The 22,398-nt window shown below is 37.9% G+C and overlaps 2 protein-coding genes across 4 annotated transcripts in view; one reads left to right on the forward strand and one right to left on the reverse strand.

Annotated features, from left to right (window-relative positions):
• Positions 1-302: 302 nt before the first annotated feature.
• LOC139151687 (RNA pseudouridylate synthase domain-containing protein 1-like) lies at positions 303-4,602 on the reverse strand. 2 transcript variants are annotated; one of them, XM_070724635.1, is made up of 4 exons: positions 4,102-4,602; positions 3,007-3,130; positions 2,123-2,333; positions 303-850 (listed from the first exon to the last, which is right to left on the reverse strand). In XM_070724635.1, exons 1-4 carry the CDS (start codon positions 4,338-4,340, stop codon positions 633-635), a joined length of 792 nt encoding a protein of 263 aa, XP_070580736.1. In that variant the 5' UTR covers positions 4,341-4,602; the 3' UTR covers positions 303-632. The 2 variants fall into 2 exon arrangements, with proteins under 2 accessions (XP_070580736.1, XP_070580737.1); XM_070724636.1 differs by having other exon boundaries at positions 521-850; positions 4,442-4,586.
• A 25-nt stretch (positions 4,603-4,627) lies between these two features.
• Positions 4,628-22,398, forward strand: part of LOC139151682 (chromosome transmission fidelity protein 18 homolog) — a 28,705-nt gene continuing 10,934 nt past the window's right edge. The window contains exons 1-13 of one of the 2 annotated variants that reach the window (XM_070724630.1): positions 4,628-4,833; positions 12,919-13,275; positions 15,123-15,475; positions 15,897-15,989; positions 16,126-16,178; positions 16,493-16,778; positions 17,040-17,170; positions 17,368-17,497; positions 18,656-18,786; positions 19,225-19,318; positions 19,761-19,859; positions 20,574-20,701; positions 21,506-21,657. In XM_070724630.1, coding sequence (XP_070580731.1) covers positions 4,743-4,833; positions 12,919-13,275; positions 15,123-15,475; positions 15,897-15,989; positions 16,126-16,178; positions 16,493-16,778; positions 17,040-17,170; positions 17,368-17,497; positions 18,656-18,786; positions 19,225-19,318; positions 19,761-19,859; positions 20,574-20,701; positions 21,506-21,657 — 2,098 coding nt within the window. In that variant the 5' untranslated portion in view covers positions 4,628-4,742. Of the gene's footprint in view, positions 4,834-12,918; positions 13,276-15,122; positions 15,476-15,896; positions 15,990-16,109; positions 16,179-16,492; positions 16,779-17,039; positions 17,171-17,367; positions 17,498-18,655; positions 18,787-19,224; positions 19,319-19,760; positions 19,860-20,573; positions 20,702-21,505; positions 21,658-22,398 lie in introns of both variants that reach the window. The other variant, XM_070724629.1, reaches the window with a different exon arrangement.

Here is a 22,398-nt window from a genome sequence, read left to right on the forward strand (position 1 = left end):
TGTGTCATTACTTTTTCAATGCAACTGGCAGGTTTTGGCAATTGCTTATTCCCTTTAGCAAAGCCTGTTTTCAAAATCTCTCCCATTCAGTGTCAAGTTTTCAATTGTCTGTCGGTATGAGTTTCATTGTTGAGCAGTACTTTGAACAGGTCATAGTTTCATTAATGGAACTATTCAGATGACAGTAGCCCAAGATTTCTTATTTAACCCTTTTAGCCTACGTTCAGTGAATAACTTTTGATAAGGAACATGGAACAATATACAAGGCCATGAGATGAAAAGGTCACACAAAGTACAAGCCATTCAAGTTGAATGATTCTCAGGTTTAATGTACTTTGACATAGAGATTGTGGTGACACGTACACCAGCTATTGAGCAATATGGACAGAGAATTAGAAGTGTCATATTTAAAGAAGAATATCTCCTTGAGGAAAGAATAAGAGAAAGATTGAAACTCGGTTATGAGCCATGCACATGTCAAATGTGATGGTCATCATATAAATACACAAATATTGACAAATTTCGTTCAAAGTCCAGCCGAGAGCATTGATAAAATATTGTGACCAAACTCATTTTTAATACACAGTCAAATTATGTTAATGGTGGAGGGACTGAGCACATTTCGCTATTTGTCAGCTTGATTCTTCTGGTTTCCAAGCTGGATCGATGTCTGGAATAAAAGGATCTGGTGCAGTGATATCAATGTGTTCATTGGGTAATGGTATGACAAGACGTAATGCATGCAACATCATTCGATACGGCTTGATGTCCTTCCGCAAACTGTATGTGAAGTCTCCCACTATTGTGTGACCAATATGTGAACAGTGAACGCGAAGCTGGTGGCGTCTGCCTGCAATACAAAATGTACAAAACTTCTGTAAGATGTTCAGATAATTACTAGTCAAACTTTGTAACCCGACCATGTTTGTTCGTGAACTGTCTCAACACATCCCGTATGAGTCTGTGAACGACTTTAAATGGCAAGACCAAAATGTAAACTTTTACATTCTGCTACTGAATAGGGTAGATCACAAAAAGTACTTAACCTATCACGTATATGGTATTTGTTCCCATGGCAACATCAATCAAAACTTGACAATGCATATACCAGTACTAATGACAGTCCTCCTCAAATACAATTTGTTCAACAATTTGATTCACTGAAAGGTAGACATTACGATGAATGTTCCTGTCATGGCTTGATAGTGTGTATATGCAAAGACCCCTTGGAGAACCTGTTCTTGAAAGTCCATGGAATATGCTGCCAAGTGCTTTTTGGCACATCATTGTACAATGGAAAAAGTGTAATAGAAAAGTCCTATCTCCAACTTCCAAGGTTGTCATATTTATAGGAGTGTCTGTAATCCAAACACTAGTGGCATGTATCACTGTTTATTACTGACTGGAAACTTCATGCAAGGTGGAGTTCAATGTTGAGGTTATCTTGTATGTACCCAATGCAGCAACTGCTTCCCCAACAGATATCTCACTGTCAATTAAAGCTCCATAAGCTGTATTTTTTGGCTATTTTTTCAGAACCTTGTTCTGTGGTTTCCCTACACTTTCTGCATTGAATCCCAAACTGTAATTTAATGCCAAGTAATTAGCATATCAACACAACCTACATGAGTATGATCTACATTGTCATTGTTGAAAATTGTATTCAAGTCCGGACCAGAATTCATTTGTAAACAATAAACAATGATCACTACACACATACAAGCTGTGTTGACAAAAAGAATACTCGAAATTTCCGCATGACAAATGGATTAGGGTCAGACACAGCAGTTGATTTACAGAAGCAGAATACTGAAAAACTTGCCACAAGTTACAGCTTATGTCCCTTTAACATACTTTATCAACATTCTCAATTTGAATGACACCACTGTAACTCACTATATTTTCTAAGCAAGTTGACTTCCAGTTTTCTTACATTGGTAGTTTCCTATGACTGATGACAGATGAATAGGAGATCCAATTGAAGGGAGACATTACAGACATCTGAACAAAATAGCCAGGCAAATCAGTGAGTAAACTGAGAGCGATTTCCCTAATCAATGAAAGCACCCACTATACTACAGCTTCTTGTCAGACAAGTGAAATGTCAACCATCAACTCTCACCTGTTTGGGGAGTTAAGAGTACTTTCGTTGAAGGTTCTCCGTTGTAGTGACCCCGAGAGATGACCTGGAGATTGGTAACAGCTGGTCGCTCTCGTACGTGTTGTGTAGAGTCTTCAGTGGGAATGCACATCATGTGTTCATACCCAGGTTCTGTGCTCTGTGCTACTGCTTTCTCAATTGTCATGAAGTCTGCCTCTACACGACCCCTGACCTGTTGGCAGCAAGAGAGCAACACCTTGCTTTTCAGTACAATACTTAAAATGCTTGTGCACTGCAGAGTTTATACTTCAGACATCCATGTATGAACTTCCTATACAGACCCACGACCACACATACATCTTTGTTTCATTGTGAAATTTAAAATCTAATTTAGTTAGTCTACTGCAGCATAGTATTGTGTCTGAATTAAAGATATGTCGCCTGACAACTTTATGACACTGGAAAATTGACGATCTACGACCAAGTGTATGGAACCAAACTGTGGACGTTTATAATAATATAATAATATCCACAGTCAAATATAACAATATCTACAGTCAAATATAATAATATCTACAGGCAAACTCATACATGGATATTTCAATGGCCATTTCAAACTTTCTCACTGTACACCTGTGGTTCACACCTTAGCTAGATCAAAACTGCATATAAATGAAAATGGTCTGTGAACAGACTGTGGTAATATAAAAATGGCTCTGTATGTAATTTTTAGCTTTAAACAGGCTTCCTTGAAAATATATACAGAAAATTTCAGTAACCTTACTGACAAAGTGAGTTCTGTTCAACTACTGACAGAATTATAATTAAGTGAGACTATGGTTCAATCATAGACAGTAGAGATCTTTAAATTTAATACTGCTCACAGACTTTATTTTTCAACTTACAAGGGCGACATACTCCTTGAGGACACTTCTAGAACTGAACAGCTTTGATGCTCTGCTACAGGCATCCTTGTTCAGGGCAAGACACAGCGCGCCACTTGTGGAAAAATCTAGCTGATGAACAAATCTGTAATTGAAGTAATATCATAGAGTTGTTGACTAAAGGAAAAGTCTTTTTTTTTCAGTCTGAAAAAAAAAAAATGAGGGCATGTGAATTCTGCAAACTGTGATATGATGTAAAACAGTAATAACCAAATACAAATGTGAGCTTTTGTAAAAAATAACATGTAACCTATAAAGTGAATTTTAGAAGTTTCCTGTTGTGGCTGTACTCACAACACAATAAATTCATGCAGCCAGGGTAACAGACCCTCACTGCTGAACAAGCTGACAGGATAGAAAAGAAAGTCTTTAAATTGTAACCACCGACTTTTTCCTGATGAATGCATCACCATAGACCTAACGTCTTATAGTATCACTATGGAGGTAGGGACACCTTTTAGCCAACATCTCAGTTAACTGTCCCGACCATGCTCAGTTGAAATACACAGTATGACAGGTATAGCCTAACAGAAAGTACAGCGCCTTCTCTTTGATCTGTGCTCAACAAAGGACGCCTCTCTGCTGTCTAAAGGTATGGTGTGCAGTGCTATTATTGACAAATGTATTCATGTCCGCAATATCAATTATGCTAAGGCTGGTTTACCATCATTTGAGGGATGTGGCTGTGCCTGCATGGCAACATATTTCCAGGCTGTGTTGATACAAGTTTGAAAAGTTACAGTACCGGCAGGCCATCAAAGCCACATGAAGGTAGAACACATATGGAGACACTCAACATCGTGCTCTATCTAGCTAGGACCATGGAGGTAGAAAGGGGAGACTTCTACCTCCATGCTGGGACCACAGTTGCTTGTGGTTCGATACACAGCGAAGGCCCCAGTATTGTAAGCAACTGAAATATATTTCTATTGGATTGCTTCCTTTGGCCTGTGTATCGAACCACAAGCGACTGTGCCTGTGACTGTAATTTTACGAGCATGGATGTACTGAGATGAGTAATCCGTGCTCCTAACGTCTATGTTTGAAGTTGCTAACCTAAAATCATGGGTGAGATTCCTGTCCGCAAGTTCAGGGTGTAATTTTCTCAACTGCAAATTCACAGTTACTTCGTACTTCGGGTCACGATGGTTTATCATGACGTCATAACGTTTGTTGACAATGACGAAATTATCACTTTTGTACAGTACTGAAATATCTTCAAGAGTTGGAGTTTTTGCCATCCCAAAGACGACGCGCCATAAATATACACGTAAGTGAGCAAACCACGTAAACATGAGATCAAGCGCAACGCGCTACCTTGCACCAGTTGACATCAAATTGCTTAGTTTCGTTTCCATTCGAATAATGACGGCGTCAACTTTGGACTCAAACGTACTCAGAGTACATGTAAGATCCCCAAAAGATGTATAGAACTGGAATTTTCTCGCTCAACTATCGGTCACAGTCTTTTGTTGGGCATCGAGTCATCTAAGGTGAAGTAAACAGTGTGCGACGTTTTTCTACAGGGCGCAGACATTTTGTATCCCAGTGTTCATTTACGAGAAAACGCGCATGCGTAATGATTTCGCGGGAAATTTCTAAAATGGCGATGTTTTGATCGCGTAAGGCACGACTGTCTGTCGTTATTCCTCAGGTACCGTCTCTCTCGTATCGGCGAAAGCCACAGAAACATCAGAATGGCGTCTTTTGACCCAGGACTTGAAGATCCATACGATGACTTTGAGCAGCAGTATGCCGATGAGCTGGAATTGATGAATGAAATGGAAGGTAATATGGTAATACAAAATCAATTTCAATCATGTACATGGGTCAACAATCTGCATCCTCAAAAGTTGGAGTCGTAATCATTGGTTGAGGTGGCATATATCATTATCCATCAGGGTTCGAAATACCCGGTGGTCATGCGTCAAAAGACCACCAATTATCTAATTTGGACCACCAGATTCTATTTTTGGTGGTCAATCTTGACCACCAAGTTTTTGGAGCAGTGTTTAGGCTGCGCGATTGCGCGATTCCCCCTCTTTGGTGTGCTGCGCGCCGCCAAGTGTACGTAGAAGGGGCGACCCATCGCGCACTGCACTGAGCTGGCTGGAATGGCATATCCAAATATCATAGGTGTCACACTTCGATGCTTTTGACCCATTATCGGCACCTGTTATTATAATAGTTTGGCAACAGGCATTGTATAGTGTAGCAAGAACATTTACATGAAAGGAACTAATTTTAGTTCGATTTTGATACTTTTTGTACTTTCCGTAGCTGATTTTGCATATGAAAGCATGTCAGCCCATTGAGAGTTACGTTCACAAAAGTTCATTGCCCTTGTCTCATTATCTCTGTACGATCGAGAACAGGAGACAAACTGAAGATTTTGTGCATAGTATGAATGTCCGTAACACTATGAAAATAATTCTGGTAGCAAAAATTGACTCAGAAATTTGACTCTACTGTTACAGAAACGTTTTCAGTTCAGTGAATGGCATTGGCACTGTTACGGGATTGCATGCAATGAGAGTCACAAGCAAGCTGTAGACAGTAGTGTCAATGGGCCGGTTTTTGAATTCAGTGAACAAACATTGACTTATTTTTAGGGCAAATAAACCCTAAAGTTAACTGTTGATGACAACCAACATTTCTGTTTGTTATTTTCCCACTGTAAAATGACTGACAAAAAGCAATTGGAGCGAATCTGACATCGAGAAACTCCACAATTCAAAACACGGCAGACAGAGACCTCCTAAGTTGTTCGTTTTAACTTTACTGAGTCTGCGCACAAGACTACAAGACCAGCTAGGTCACTAGAAAAATACAGCTAACAGGTTTGTATAGGGCAATCTTGATGCAAACTCTGTTGTGGTTAGGGATGATATAAGCACAGTAAAAAAGTGACAAACAAATATATATTATTTTTTCAGAAGATAGGAAAGCATTCCTTTATAACTACTAAAGATTTTTCTTGCTTTGTGTAAGTACACACAGTTCAGTTAAAAATGAAAAAAAATCCCTTGAAGGTTCATGTACAGTGGAAATGGCTAGCTGTTAACAAACATACAGAATATTGTAGCATACAAATTACGCTACGTTTTCCAGGAATATTAATGCTTACGAATATTAATGAGCCATCCGCCACTCTTCTAAGCTCTACATACATTCACAACAGAGATACTCAAATTTGTTGACTTTTGAAAACATCTTATATAGGATGGTTTTTGCAGCCAGCATCTTGGATTGTGTAAGCAAGTGATTTATGGTTTGTAGTATGTGTATCACAAGTGACATCATTGCAACATTAAAAGTTACCTGTAAAGCCGTGGTTATATGTTTTAGTTAAATCCCCCCCAAAATTTTAAAATCCCCCTCAAAAATTCCTGCAGAGGGGGACCAGTCCCCCCCTGGTGTAGCATCCTAGATGAAACACTGTTGGAGGTCACAATAGTGCACTGCAGAGCTGTAAATCTTACATGCCTCTCACAGTTTATTGCTACAGCAAAAAACAGGATGGTTGGACAGTCTCATATACATTACGTTTACTTTTTGTACGTAGCATACAAGTTTGTAGATAACACTGTAGATAAAAAGAGCCGACTCATTTGAGTGTCTGGATAGAACACACAAGGGAATTGCTAAATTACTTGTTGAATTGATAGTAGAGACTGAAGTTAATTAGGACAGCACTCTGGCCAAACAAACCATAATACAACGTAGACGTACTGATGTCAATCTGTTTTTATAGACACACAAAGATAAACAGTGGAGTGGAGTGTTACATGATTGGTATTTCACTCAAATGAGTCGGCTCTTTTATCTACAGTGTTAACTACAGAACTTGTGGGGGACTTACAAAAAAGTAAACGTAATGTATATGAGACTGTTCAACCATCCTGTTTTTGGCTGTAGGAGTATCCAGAAACAATATATTGTCCTCAGAGATAGATATTTTAGCAGTTATGTAGTACACGTCTTGTCTGTTCAATCACAGTCTCTCCACTGTTATTCAATGTCAGTCCTTCAACCCCACTCCAATCTACCCATGTGAGGTGTTCATTTGGATAGACAATGTCTCTCTTTGTTTTACTGTTTATATACTGCTATGATTATTGTGATAAAATCTGCAAACGTTGAATAACATCTCCTAGCAAATTTCGTCTACAGTCACATACAAAACACACATACAAAACATATACAAAACTTCATGATAGTCCAAAAAAATGCAATAATTGTCATGTTATACAAGCAGTAATTGTCATTTCTTTATTACACAGTAATTCTGTCAAAACTTAAAATCTGCAACTCAAGTCCTTTGCATATAACCAGTCAGTCAGTCACTCATGCAGTAGTCAAGTTGATCTGTAAATGACTGAAAATTTTCCAGTGGATTTACTGGGCATCCACATACATGTAAACCAACTTAACATGTGTAGCAGCATGGTGAAATGGTTCCAAAACAGCATGTGCAGCCCACTATTCACCCCCATAGACCCCAACCTCCACAAGAATTACACTCTGATATTACTTATTTTTTGGACCACCAAATTTTGCAATTGACCACCAAAATTTGAATCTGGTGGTCAAACTTGACCACCAAACAAAAAAATTAATTTCGAACATTATCCATGATCTGTCACCATTTCCATGATTGACCTTACTCCTGTTTGTGAAGACGTTTAACCCCCTGAACGAACGAACTCTCTCCAATTCTAATTGTTAGATGTTCTTCTTTTTTGTAAATGCTCAAAATGCCAAATGAACTTGTTCATCAATCAATCAATCAATCAATCAATCTTACTCAACACACACTGACAGAGAGTTTGGTATAGTACATTTCAGATGAAAGAACAACATGTTCAAAACTTAACACCATCAAATGGATATTAAAATCCAAGTAAATTGAATTGAAGTACACATATAACTCTGACTGTAAACAGCTAACTGTAGGTAGCTACTGTACTGGAGGGGTCAGCAAACACCAGAATTCCTTATAAATATAGCAAGGTTCAGAAAATTCTGTTCCATAAACTTTATAATGTTTTCTACTTTTTAATCAACACTTATATTGATTGAAAAATCTGTTCCGCTTTTCTGGCACAAAATCGATTAGAAATATGACACTTGCATGTGAATAGAAAGTGAAACTCATCATCTATTACATTACTATCACATCTCAAGTAAATTCTTTCATTTAAAGGTAAATGAGGTTTACATTTCACTCAGTCTATATTTTGTCAAACTTCTACGTAACCCAAAATCTGAAATATCTCTTAATATTTTTCAAAACCAAACTTGGTCTTGAAGATTCTGTAAGTGCGCAATTTGTTACCACTTCCATTCTTCCTTGAATCATTGAAAAGGGTTCTCTTCCAAGTTTCTAAGTATTGATTTTCATACTCGTGTTTTAACTTCTTACATAACTGAGAATAAGAATTTTCTCTAAATGCACTGAAAACTCGACTGTGATTGTAACTTCCGAAAACGTGATGAACAAATTTTGCCCATGGAGAATTGATTTGTATATTTTCTCTAATTGCATTTTTCAAAATATGGTCTCCTGGTAAATTATTTAATCTACACCAATATCTTATCACAGACATATTGAGCTTAATTTTACAAGCAAATCTGTCTAGCTCAGATCTAATACCCTCAAAAGGGGTGCGTTTACTTACTCCTAAAATAAACCTGAGATATGATATACAAAGACTTTCGAGGCAGTTATCAACACTTGTAATTTCCGTCCCCCATATTTCAGAACAATATGAAAGAATTAGGACAATCAAACAATCAAAAAGTTTTAAACACAGCTTTGGATTCAGCATTTTTTCACACAATATAGACTTTTTAATGCTGAATGAAGCTTTCATTGCCTTATTAAGCTGATTTTGTTTGAACTTTCCATTAGGTGTAAAAACAACACCAACATATGTGTACTGATTCACTGCTTCAATCACACTTTTCTCAATAAAAAATTGCGGTTCTTTATGAAACGTTTACCTCTATTAAATAACATTGTTTTTGTCTTATTGATATTGATTGAAAGGCCCCATTTTTTACTGTAAGCATGCAACTTATCTAAACAATTTTGTAAACCATCAGCTGATTGCATAAGTATGAAATCATCTGCACATAAAATACAATTTAACTTCTGATCTCCAATTTTGACAGGAGAATCAGAAAAACCACCAAACTCATGTGGAAGATCATTTAGGAAAATATTAAACAATGTTGGTGACATATTGTTTCACACCACATTCCCATCTGAAATACCACTGGACAGTTTCATTTTGTACTGAGTATCATCATACATAGACTTAACAACATTGTAAAAGCTACCAGATGATGTTCATGATGTGAAGTGTTGGGACCATTTTCTAGGGTCTATGATTAGACCATTGTCTGAGCAAGAATATCAAATTATGATATAATGATTCAATAACAATTGAGAATGTTTATTGGCATAAAATTGTTTTCTAACAAATACCCATAATACTCCTACATGTACAGTGTTCGCGGTGACTTTTTTCTCCTCGCGTACGGCATACGCAGTAGTCTGCTAAAATTGCGTAATGGCTGGATTTGAGTGCGTAATTTCACTTCCGCACTCGATTGATGGAAAAACTGACAGCAAAATACAATGTGCCGTTGAATAAATCTACACTACATATTCGGATTGTACGATGTAACATTATTTTAATGAAAACAGTTTAACGAACAACTTGAACAATGTTGAAACGTAACAGCGAAGGGTATACATGCAACCGTCACAACACATCGGGCAACCCAAAAGTTAGAGTTATGGCAGCTTATCCAGACGGTTTCTGGACGTTTCGGCACCAAGTCGTTTCGGCCCAAGACGTTTCGGCCTTCCAATTTCAGGCCCCAAGTCGTTTCGGCACCGCAACCAGAGACGTTTCGGCACCGCTGAAGGCTACCTGTGGGAACTAGTGCTGGAGCGTAATGTTGCAAATCAAAGCACTAAAAAGTATAGTGTCAACTAACATTCACGTACATGCTTAATCTTTGTGAGAACATGGGAAGAGACCGTAAGAAAAAACTTCATATCATTTTCAAATCTGTGACACAAGTTTATCGATATCAATAGCCGCCCTAGGCAAAAGTTTGAAAGCGGTGAGGAAACAGCACAGCAAAATTCACACAAAATGCACATAAAGTACTGGTCAGAACGAAAAGGTCATGCTTACGAATATGACGGATCAGTCAATTACTAAATAGTTAGAAAAAAAAATCGAAACACAGATGCTGAACGTCTGGGTTGCGGTGCCGAAGTGACTCGGGGCCGGAAATTTAGAGGCCGAAACGACTTTGGCCGAAACGACTTGGTGCCTGAACGACCAGTTACCATCCAGACACTTCTGCAGTGTTCAAAATTTATCGGGATTCCGACGAGCTCTACCAATGAATCATTTTTTCACAGACTCGTAGAGCAAAGTTGAAAGAAATTAAAACAGATTTGTCTGCTTCGACGCCATGCTGCATGTGTGCTTGATCAAAATTTGGGAACAGCGAGACGCGATGATCATGCACGGTTGGCATTTATATAATTTGTCGCAACATTTCTGTCAATCACTCACTTTCAGAAACTATCGCTCACCTGAAAATTAGCAACGTAATTCATAGGCACAGCTGACATGATAACGTGCCTAACGTGATAACGTGTGGACTACGATGCCGATTTTTCAGACAACGCACAGAAAATCCGAAACTTTCCACACAAAATGAGTGATTGACAGAAATGTGTTGCAACAAATTTCGTCTGGTTGTCGCCTAAGCTCAGTCGTGGGGAGTGCTTTCAGTGTTATCCTTTGCGTATAGAAAACGCATAACGATGAAAAAAATGCGTAGAGAGTCAATTTCAATGCGTAAATACGCACGATTTTTGCGTAAACGCGAACTCTGATGTAGGTAAAAGTTTCTAAAACATTTCTTTATATTCGGTTAGGTTCATTCCAAATAACATCAGACTTTTATCATTACATATAGAAATAAATCTTTGTGTGAAATTTTTAAATGGCAGGGTTTGACAATTTTTTTTCAAGTTCACTTGTCCGTCGGACAAGTGGATTTTCAATTTCACTTGTCCTCTCAAAAATTTTACTTGTCCTCCATTTGTAATAATCAAGACCAAAATACTTGCGACGAATTCCGTAGCGGCTTTCAGGGCATTCTTATCTTGGTAATTTTCGCCGATGTTACGCCGATTTTTTTCAAAAGTTTACATTGAACTTGAAGTAGGCCTGCGTACGGTCTGTGTGTTTCCGGCGTCATACAGCCTCCACCACAAGAGGCCGTATGACGCCAGGAACACACAGACCTGTACGCAGGGCTAACATGAATTTGATGGTACATATCATACATCGGCTTCCCGTGTTTGGCAAGCATTAATGCCGTCGTAAAAAGATTGGCCAGTTTCTATCGCTGGTTGTCGTCATTCGGTTCACGCATTGCGAGTGCATGCGATCGGATTGTTGGCAAGTGAAACCGTACTATCGGGCTCAGCGGGACCCACAAAATTTCCACAATCATTGTCCCCGTCACGATCTCATCTGCGATGCGCCAAACAGTCCAAATGCGGTTGACTAAACTCGTGAGACCTTATCGATTCAACGCGAAACATGTCGTATCTGTCAAGAAAAGCATTTCGATTGGTTTGGTCATGGAGGTAGTCTCTTCCTACCTCCATGCTTTGGCAATGGTGGGGTATTTGAGACACGACGTACTGAACATTTTGGAACCGTCATATTTCAACCAAGGCCACTGTGCTTTCCAAATTCCATTTCGGGAGATAACATCTACGGCGTTTTTCCTCATCATAACGCTTATGTTTAGATCTTTTGTCAGAAACATCGATCATCACATCGAGTCGTCGATTCTCAGACGATCCCACTCACGCTGGCCCTCGTGGCGCCGTCGTAAATCATCACAATGTCGTTTCTCAGAGTTACACAATGCCCATCGTCGTAAACTACGTGCCTCTTTACGGCAACAACTTTGCTTGGTTTTTGGGTAGGTCTGCGGAGCGGAAATTACGCTCTGGCTCGCGAAAATGCACCATGCCTTGTTTGCATTTGTGGAAATATTACCGTAAAATACTCATATTTACAGCGATCACTCCACAAACTATCTGCCAACAATGTTCGTCTACCTCGCGAGGCCGCATAAATGATTTTGAAGTACTGCACGGTCGATTGCCTACTATGGCATTGGGTTTTGCAATTTTTTACCTAATTTGTTGGGGCGGAGCAGTCAGCATACAACAAAGAAATGCTGTTTACGCCAAATTTTGAGCAACTTTTTAATTGGACGATGAAACAATTTCATGTCGATCATCGAAAAATTGCAACATTGTGTGAGTCGGCAAATGAATCGCAGAAGAACGTCACAATTGTATCTAAAAAAGTCAGTGATTGACATTTATTTTGTGTGAACGACAACGCAAATCGGGCGACACGTTCACAAATCGCAACTTACATGTAGGTTCTCGTTGATTGCGCCAGAAGCTGTATAAACAACTTTTCCGGCGGGCGACCAGATTTTATTTTTGACTTGCCCGAACGTAAATTTCACTTGTCCCGGGCGTCGAGCGATAGGAATTGTCAAGCCTTTAAATGGCTTTTCAAAGTTACGCATACAAGAAGATGGAAATGTACTATTTTATGCCAATGTTACTATGAAAATTACTTTATGTAGTACAGTGTATTACTGCAGTGAAGACAAGCAAAACAGACATTTGTGTTTGCACCTGACAATAGTGCGTGGACACTATTAAGTACTATTCAACTTGTTACAGTTACTTAAAGTTGACAATCTTGATCAACATTCAATACAACTTTTCTGTTTCAGATTTTGAGATTCCAGATGTGAATGCTGCTCCAATATCCAAGAAAACATTACATTTCACTACTCCGAAACAAAAGCAGTTCTCAGCATCGGTAGAAAGCTCACCTTTACCAGTCATGTCTGAACTGGAATCACCTGATCTAGGGTCAAAGGTCGATATAAAAAGTCCGCCTTTGACAAATGGTGAAGACGTTGAACAACTGCAAAGTTGCGGGGACACACCAACTGGACGGACTGTTTCTGATAAGTTCCAGCAGCCAAGACTAAGCCAGAAGAGAAACAAGAACAACAGTGACCTGTATGGGTTGGATTCAGACAGTGATGGTGATGGAGACTTAATCATTGATGCACCTTTTCTTTGTAAGCATCTATTGTATCTGTACATTTTTAACTCTTATTCTGTACATTTTGAACTCTTAAGGTAGAATGCGCCTGGAGGATAAATATTCGGACTCTCAAACTTTCACAATCTTCTTTTGGCCTACTGCTTGCAGGGGCTCACGTTGAAGCGTATACAGTAAACAAAGTTGGATAGTGGCCATTTTGAATTTTTATTCCCGATTTTGAAAGAGAATCATGGTTGAAAGTTTGCTTGAGGAAAATTTGAGCAAAAGTTTGAAGTCATTCATTTTCAAGGCCCAAACTACCTTAATCACAAAAAGTTCATATTTCACCATTAAGTTACAAGTAAGTTGGTTAAAACCACTTTAATTGGGCATAATATGGACTCCAGTAAGTTGCATTTTAAAGAAAACTTTCTTGCATCAGTTTCACATACCAAGTAGGTTTACAGAGCATGTTGATTGTTAGCCACAGTTCAATAAAAAGTTACTTTTTAGTCCCCCGGACACCGTCCGGGGGACTTATAGGTTTGGTCATGTCCGTGCGTGTGTGTGCGTGCGTGCGTGCGTGCGTGCGTGCGTGCGTGCGTCCGTCCGTCCGTTCACGCAGATATCTCAGAGATGCCTGGAGCGATTTCATTCAAACTTGGTACAAGGATTACTTCATATGTCATACAGATGCACATCAATTTGTTTTTTGATACGATCCAATATGGCTGCCAGGCGGCCATTTTATTATGATTTTTTCATGTACAGAGCCATAACTCAGACATGTTTCAACTGATTTATTCAAAGCTGGTACAAGGACATTGACCAATGTCATAGATATGCACATCAATTTGTTTTGTGATACGATCCAATATGGCCGCCAGGCGGCCATTTTGTTACGATTTTTTCATGTACAGAGCCATAATTCAGGCATATCTCAACCGATTTTATTCAAACTTTGTACAAGGACATTGACCTATGTCATACATATTCACGTCGATTTATTTTGTGATACGATTCAATATGGCCGCCAGGCGGCCATTTTATTACGATTTTTTCATGTACAGAGCCATTACTCAGGCATGTTTCAACTGATTTTATTCAAAGTTGGTACAAGGACATTGACCAATGTCATAGATATGCACGTCAATTTTTCATGTGATACGATCCAATATGGCTGCCGTGCGGCCATTTTGTTACGATTTTTTCATGTACAGAGCCATAACTCAGGCATATCTCAACGGATTTTATTCAAACTTGGTACAAGGACATTGACCTCTGTCATACATATGCACATCGATTTGCTTTGTGATACGATCCAATATGGCCGACATGTGGCCATTTTATTACGATTTTTCCATGTCCTGAACTACAACTCAGACATGTATCAAGCGAATTTATTCAAAAGTATTTTTATCACAGACCTAAAGAAGAGGACTCTATCCTCTCTGAGGACATGTAATCAAAGTACCCATTAACAAGTGGGGACTGTGTCATCAACGATGACTTGTTTTCAATAACACTTATAACAAAAACACAATTCGGATGGGAGTAAGATCATGTGATAGCTTAAGCATCAAAACTCACAGAAAAATTTTCTTCCTTAAACTACCTGCATCCTGTACTTGGCAAACCTTTCTGCTCATTCAGTGATAACCTTTGACATGAACAAGGTGATATTTGGAAGTTACCCAAGTACCATGGAAACAATATAACAGTAATGTTATACGTATGGACTGCTGATACTTCCAATGGTCTTCACCAAGTACAGGTTGATAGCCCACTTTCATGACCACTGAATGGCCTCTGTGATTTACTTCTGGTTATTGCTGTTGGTATGGATCTATTATTAAGCTTCATGTATTTTCTTGTTTGTAGCCCCCAGAAGGAAAAAACCAAGAATAAACAAGAAAGTGGACAATCGATCACCTGACAGAAGTGGAGATAATGACAATGAGTTTGACGATTTCCAGATCACCCCGCCACCGTCTCCCGACGCCAACGAGAAAATGGTGATAAAAATACAACAACACAGAAAACAAACTGTGAACAACTTTACGGTGAACACTGAGGAGCCACTCGTGAGGGCTGATGCTGACTTGTTGCCCAGGAGACAAAACTGTCTGCTGTCCAGGGAGCCAAACTGTCCATTCGTTACAGTGACAGGGTCCGATGGGAAAAGGATGTACCTCAGAATGAAAGATGATGATGACGATATCAACAGAAAAAAGGTAATTCCATTGCCAATAGTGAATTTTCATGAGCAGTATTTGATTGGTGTGTAGAGCAGTATTCTGAGTTACGATTACAAACCACAAAACGGTACATAACCTGTGGAATGTTTCATAAGGCAGCTAGGCAGTGTGTTTGCAACTGAGTTAAAAAACATTCAGGTTTGTCCTAACACCAGAAAAATGGCTAGGACCTATAAGTGTTGTTGATTGACCCTGTCGATATTTATTATGAATCTTTTTTATCATTTTTAGCAATTTCTCTGAAAGAGTGATTGAAATGATAGCCCATTTTGAGGAAAAATTTGGCAGTATTTGGAAAATGGCCTAAACCACTATGGGAACAATTCTCTGTGATTTCACCCAATTATATAGCACATAGTGGCTAACAAATATATAATGTAAAACTTCTTGATTTCAGAAATCCAATTACAAAGATGTCATTGGCAGTGAAAGGTCTTATAATTTGCTGTCCACTTCAATTAGCGAGTTAAAGGAAATTGTTGATGATGAGGTAAGTGTGAATCAAATAAACTATTCTAGAATGTCAGTGTGCTATTGATGATTGCATCAGCATATATTTTTCTACTTTTAGCTTCAATTTTATCATAAAATAATGTAAGGATAATTTTCTGTACTTATATTTGCAGAGACGGAGCAAGGTTTTGGCAGAATCTGAGAGAATAAGTGACCAACTAAACAGGTACATGTAACTCTAGAGTAGAGTGTGGCCCCTAACTCTATGCTTACAAAATAGACAAACGGAAGTGTGAATTATCGCAGTAGTTTTCTTAAACACTAGTACACTGGTAAATTTTACCAGGGTACCCCATCGCATTACTGGGGTTCCCCTCCTCTTAAAATATCAATGAAAGTCTATCAGTTGACAAATGAAACGTTACCGAAGTTACCAAACCAGTTACTGATTTGTCCAAATCTCAGCAAAAACATTGATTGTTGGATGTAAAAAGCCAATAAAATGCTTTATGCATGATGTGTTTTGCTTCCGTTGTTTAGGAAGTTAGATGAAATTTTTGAAGGAAACAGTGAAGAGGAAGATGATGATGGTATTGCAAAGGACCATGGGAAGACAAAAGCTGTATTGTGGGTAGAGAAATACACACCAAAGCACTACACCGAGTTGCTCAGCGACGATGGAACAAACAGAACACTGTTACACTGGTTGAAACTCTGGGATCACGTCGTGTTCGGCAAGGAAAAGAAAGCCAAACCAAGGAATCCGCCAGAACAGAAGAAGCAAAACAAATTTCAGAAGAAATGGCAACAAGACAATGTATTTGAGGTTAGATTAATTATTTGTTTTAGTGTTTATAGCACTCTATAGTCCATACAATAGAATTTTCAAATTTCAGTCTAAATCACCTAAGAATAACAGAATCGTTTTGAATATTTCTCCTTATTTCCTATGCATTACTCCACTTTCAACTGAAATTTAAAAAAATTGCACTGGAGAAATTAAAAGCTTGCTTTCCCCTCAAAAGGTGTGTTTTAAATTCTGGTCAATGTTTTATCATGATATGGCATTATTCTTTTTCATTTTTAGGAACTGGATGATCAAGACAGACCCGTGCAGAAGGTTGCACTTCTTTGTGGTCCCCCTGGTCTCGGTAAAACCACACTGGCTCACATTATAGCTCAACATGCAGGTTACAACGTAGTTGAGATGAATGCAAGGTATGTGTGGTTGATGCTCAACTTTACCCCAAGAATTGCTTTTTGTCATGTCCAGAAATAGTACCGGGCATAAAGTTTGATGCAATCTGCCCAGTCCCTTTTTAATGTCTACCTTGTTGTGGATATAGAATGTAAAAATCTTCCAATAAAAGTATTTTTTGATGATTTTAAATTTTTTTCTTTTTGCCATATTTCAGTGACGACAGAAGTGCTGATGTTTTCCGCACAACGATAGAATCGGCAACGCAAATGAAGTCTGTACTGAGCGGTGACCAGAATGCAAAACCAAACTGTCTCGTAATAGATGAAATCGATGGCGCACCAGCAGTGAGTGAACTCATGTCCAAATCCATTGTTTTCTCCCAATAAGTTTAATCGAAAACACAAGAAAATAGATTGCGCTTTGCAGGTTTTAAAAATTTCCCATGCTTTGTCCTTTCATGTGGTCCTTGTTTTTCTGTGAGCATTTTTCACAAAAGCATGCTCTTTATTGGGAATATCTCTCCCAAGATTTGCCTTAATTTCATACACAGGCTGATGGTTTTTCCGAAATTACTTACAAAATATATGAAATTTAGTACATTACGTTTCCCCCTTGCTCATCAAAAAACAGCAAACTAACCCTGCCAGAATTATTGGTCACTATCACATTTTGATTAAGAGCAACTAAGAATAAGTATGTTTCAACAGAATTGCCAATGTGAAGACCTAAAACATACATCAATGTGATTTCCAATGACATGGTTTTCATATACATATACAGACAAACACAGTGATTTTTCCTGTCTTGATCTGATAGTGAAAGTGTATGATAGGATGGTGCATGTCACAGTGAGTGCTGTAATTTTTCCCACCAAAATTTCAGTGCAACATTTCACCAATTTTTATGAATTCTTCTGTAATTTTTCTAATAATTTTGGATCAAATCGACATCACATTTCATTCGCTACAGTTTTCACCAAATTTTGGTAAAAATCTGAAAAATATTTAACTGGGGCACATTTTGTAAAGGTGACAAAACTTGACTTTGGCACTCAAAGGGTTAAGTACCTTGTTTTTGTGCTGATTACGAATGATTGAACTAAACAGGGTTTTAGGAAGTTCCTCGTCCAAATGAAAGAATTAACTTGTGCTCAAATTTTCTTTTCCCAGAGCAAAACTTCTACCATTCTTTTTTCAAAATCAAGAATAAAAATTGGGGGTCACTTCCATACTTGTGGTACTAAAGAAACAAATTACACAATATTATATGATATTTGAAATTCCAAATGCCATTCCAGATTTTCACAAAAAGCCAATGAAAACTATTCATTTCAAGAGCTTGAAAAAACTGCCCCACAAGTGGTAGATCAAAAACAGAATTGTAAAATTTTGAGAGTCCAAATATCTGTCCTCGAGGCACATTCTACCTTGAAGTGAAAATTTCAGGAAGACTTCCCATTCCTAGAAAAAGGTGAATTTTCTTTTTATTGTTTGTCATTTCAGCCTGCAATAAACGTCTTGTTATCTGTAACTAAAAAACAAGATGGGAGGAACGAGCAAGGAAAGCCCGGAAGAAGGAGGAAAAAGGACAACTTTGTGCTTTCCAGGCCAATCATATGCATTTGTAATGATCAGTGAGTCACAGATGAGAAAATTTGTCATCGTGTTTCTGTGAAAAATGGCAGAAACCTTGTTTGAATGCTTTACAGTGATCTGTTACCATGCAAGGATTTGACAAATTTCATTCATTTGTTAAAATATAAAGACAATTTTCAGCCAAATTGCTAAAATATTGATAGTCAATATTTGATGGTATTGTAATTTACCAGGTCATGTTTTATTCAATATTCCATATTCAAGTCTAATTGATACATTGAAACAAATCTAATAATCAAATGAACAGACGATAAAGGAATTTAGCAGTTTCAGATCGAAACGAACACCCAATATAAGGCAGGACTTATCAATGTAGTGAAGTGGAATTTAATCTCCTTTGTTTATAGTGATTTAACTCCAAAAAAGATGGTAACAGCGACACGTTTCGACAGAATTGTCTTGGTTTCAATTTTCAGATACGTTCCTGCGCTTCGGCAACTGAGACAGCAAGCCATCGTCATTAATTTCCCACCAACTCTGCCAACAAGACTGGCATCTCGCCTGCTGGAAGTAAGTGACAATGCTCAGTAACTGTATGTTAAAACAAAAAAACTAATTTAAAGTGAATTGATGACGTGTCATGTGGCCTCTTCATGTGGAGCAGGTCCTGAAATATTTCAAAAGAGAAAAAGAAACTGCAAAATTTATCTCAGCTACCAATCTCTAAATGTATGATGTTGATGACAAGAAACTGCTGTATATAATCTCCCAATAGCTGTGCAAACATTTGATCTTACTGGCATTGTGTGTGTGTAGTATCAATGGTTGTTGATTTGATGAATAAAACAAATGAAGATAAGCATTCACACACTGACAGATATATTCCTTCAATGCATTCTGAGTTATTGTTTAAAAAAAACTTGGACTGACCAAGCAGAAAGTGAAGCACTTGGGGGCTTAAATCAACAGTTACAATATGGCTTGACTTTTTTTGCCATATTTTCTGATTCAGATTGCCAAGAACAACTGCCTGCAGACAGACCAGACCACACTTCTGGCACTGTGCAGTAAAGCTGATAATGATATCAGATCGTGTATCAACACACTGCAGGTGAGAATTTTGCTCCATGAATCTAAACCTACCACCTCTACTCTTTTTGTAGAAATAGAACTTTCCAGCAACGATTTTCCATCAATCTTCATATCTTGTACCATCATTATCTATCTGTGTTTTGTTCATGAATAGTTATTTCACTTGACTATTTACACTGATATTATTCTGTAACAGTATTTCCAAATATGGTTGTTTGCAAATGATGTCAATATTATCTCATTAATATGCAAAAATAAATATTTGTCTGAAAATATTTGGATAATATGCATACATGAACAGCTGAACTACAACTTCCATTACAATAAATTAATACTACAGAAGACAGCAGCAGCACAGACACATATTATGAGCTGCAACAACAGCCATGCATACAACAGTGACAAAATTTGCATGAATTCATAACAGAAGTCATGTTGTGTGTATGCAGCTAATACTATGTTTAATTACATACCTGCAAACCCCAATCAGATTTATTTTTAACAATCGTTCATATTTAACAGAGAAAAGTTTTTGTGTAAAATTAAAGGGGCTATCTCACCCTGATGTCTTCCTATAAATGTGTTATATGTCAAAAGTACAGAATTGCCATTGGACAGTCGACTTTATGACAGTCAAGACTATTACACTCTGTATTTCATGCAATTCTACAATTGATTTGTGTTGCATGTGCCAGGACAACAGATTTATGTAATCTTTATTTGCTCTTTGCAGTTTGTGCATGGTCGACACAAACAGTTCACACTGACATTGGTACGTTCAATGAGTATCGGCCAAAAAGATCAACACAAAGGCCTGTTCACTGTATGGCAGGAAATATTCTCACTTCCAAAAGCTAAAAGGTATGCCTGTCTAGATTTTCTATAGTTAGCTCATTTCCTAAATAAACATACATTACCACACAGATGCATCAACCTTGTATTTCTTCCAATTCAAGGCAGAATACACTTTTCATGAACCCATCCACATTTTGTCACGTTCAAATTATGTGAAAATTGTTTACAACAGTAGTAAGACTGAATTAAATGTGTGTCCATGGGAAATCTTTATCATCTCTCAGGTTTTTTCCGGTTTTCTCAACCCTCCCAACAGCTAGTGGTTTATCATTAACTGAGTCTGTAGTCCACAGTGTGGTAGTTTGTCGTCCATTGCAGTCCTGTAGCATTGTAGTCCTGTATACTTGCTGTGTACATAAAGTATGCTAGAATTGCATACAAATAATGTGTCCTGCAAGCTAAATCAAGTGTGCTGCTGACCCAAGAAAGTTTCTCTAATGCAAGAAATTCTACCTATTGCATCTGCTGGTGTAGGAATGACACTAGAACATTTCCAGCAATTCCCGTAGTGGCTCAAAGGGTTCAAAGACGTCATAAGGCTAATAAAAAAATGGTTACTTGCCTTAGAAAATAGGGAAGGTTTCTGGGGTACATGTACGTTGGGCTACCGGAAACAAAAAAAATTTTATTTGGCCTTTACTCAAGATCAGAGAATTCCATGGACCTGAAAACGACACCATTTTTGTAAAGTATTTTTACCCTGCACTTCTGAAGTCAAATGATCCATCAATAGTGTCAGTCAGTAACCCAAAACAGTTCTTAGCCTAGTGGTGCAGTAAACAAATAGTGTGTGTATTTTACTGTACGCAGGAAACGATACAAGAATCCACACGAGGTAGCTCAGGGTGGAGGCGTAGTGGCAGAGGCCAGTGAACCTGAAAACGCCACCACACTGACAGCGAGGTTCAATAATGTGTACAGCACAGTGAGTTCCAATGGAGAATATGAGAAACTTACTCAAGGTGAGCGTCAACATTGAAACTGAAAAGTTCACCTTTGCCATGACAAAGAAAATATTAATCTACTCGGTGACTGAAATTTATTCTGTAAATTTCAAAGGAGCACTGAAAATCTGGAAATGTTTAAGATTCAGTCAAGTTCGATTTTTTTTTGCCCATCATTTATATAGCTGAAAAACACAGGCTGATAAGCCTGAAAAACTCAATAAAAAACCTGTTTGCTTTGTTGTACAACTTGACAAACTTCTCAGTGATTTGTAATATTTATTTTCTGGTGCATCACAAAAAAAGTGAAAAAGTCAACCATTGTTACTAAGGAGACTTGACATCAATATATTGTTTTCAAGGGATGGACCTAGTACAACAGCGCGGGTCTCACTATCTCATCCCCTTGAAATCACCAAAGCTGTTATGTATTTTTTCTTGACATTAACGTAGTCTTCCTCTTCGAAGTGAAAGACTCAAACTTTCCTCAATGAAACTTTCTCTGACAAGATAAAGAATAAAAATCTGTGGTTTGCATGCAAATTTTAGTCGCAGAGAAACAAATTATTACAGATTTACCAATATTTGAAATTTAAAATGGCTGTCATCCCTATGTTAAGTCTATGGGGGAAAAAAAATTTCAATTTTTGAAAAAAGAAAGACAGTAAAAATTTTTGTTACACGAAGAGCTTTAAAATGAGCCCCAACAAGTGGTAGACCAGAAAAGTATTGAAAAAATCTTCATACGCACCATGAGGT

This window comes from Ptychodera flava, chromosome 15 (genome assembly GCF_041260155.1).
Source record: "Ptychodera flava strain L36383 chromosome 15, AS_Pfla_20210202, whole genome shotgun sequence".
NCBI lineage: Eukaryota > Metazoa > Hemichordata > Enteropneusta > Ptychoderidae > Ptychodera > Ptychodera flava.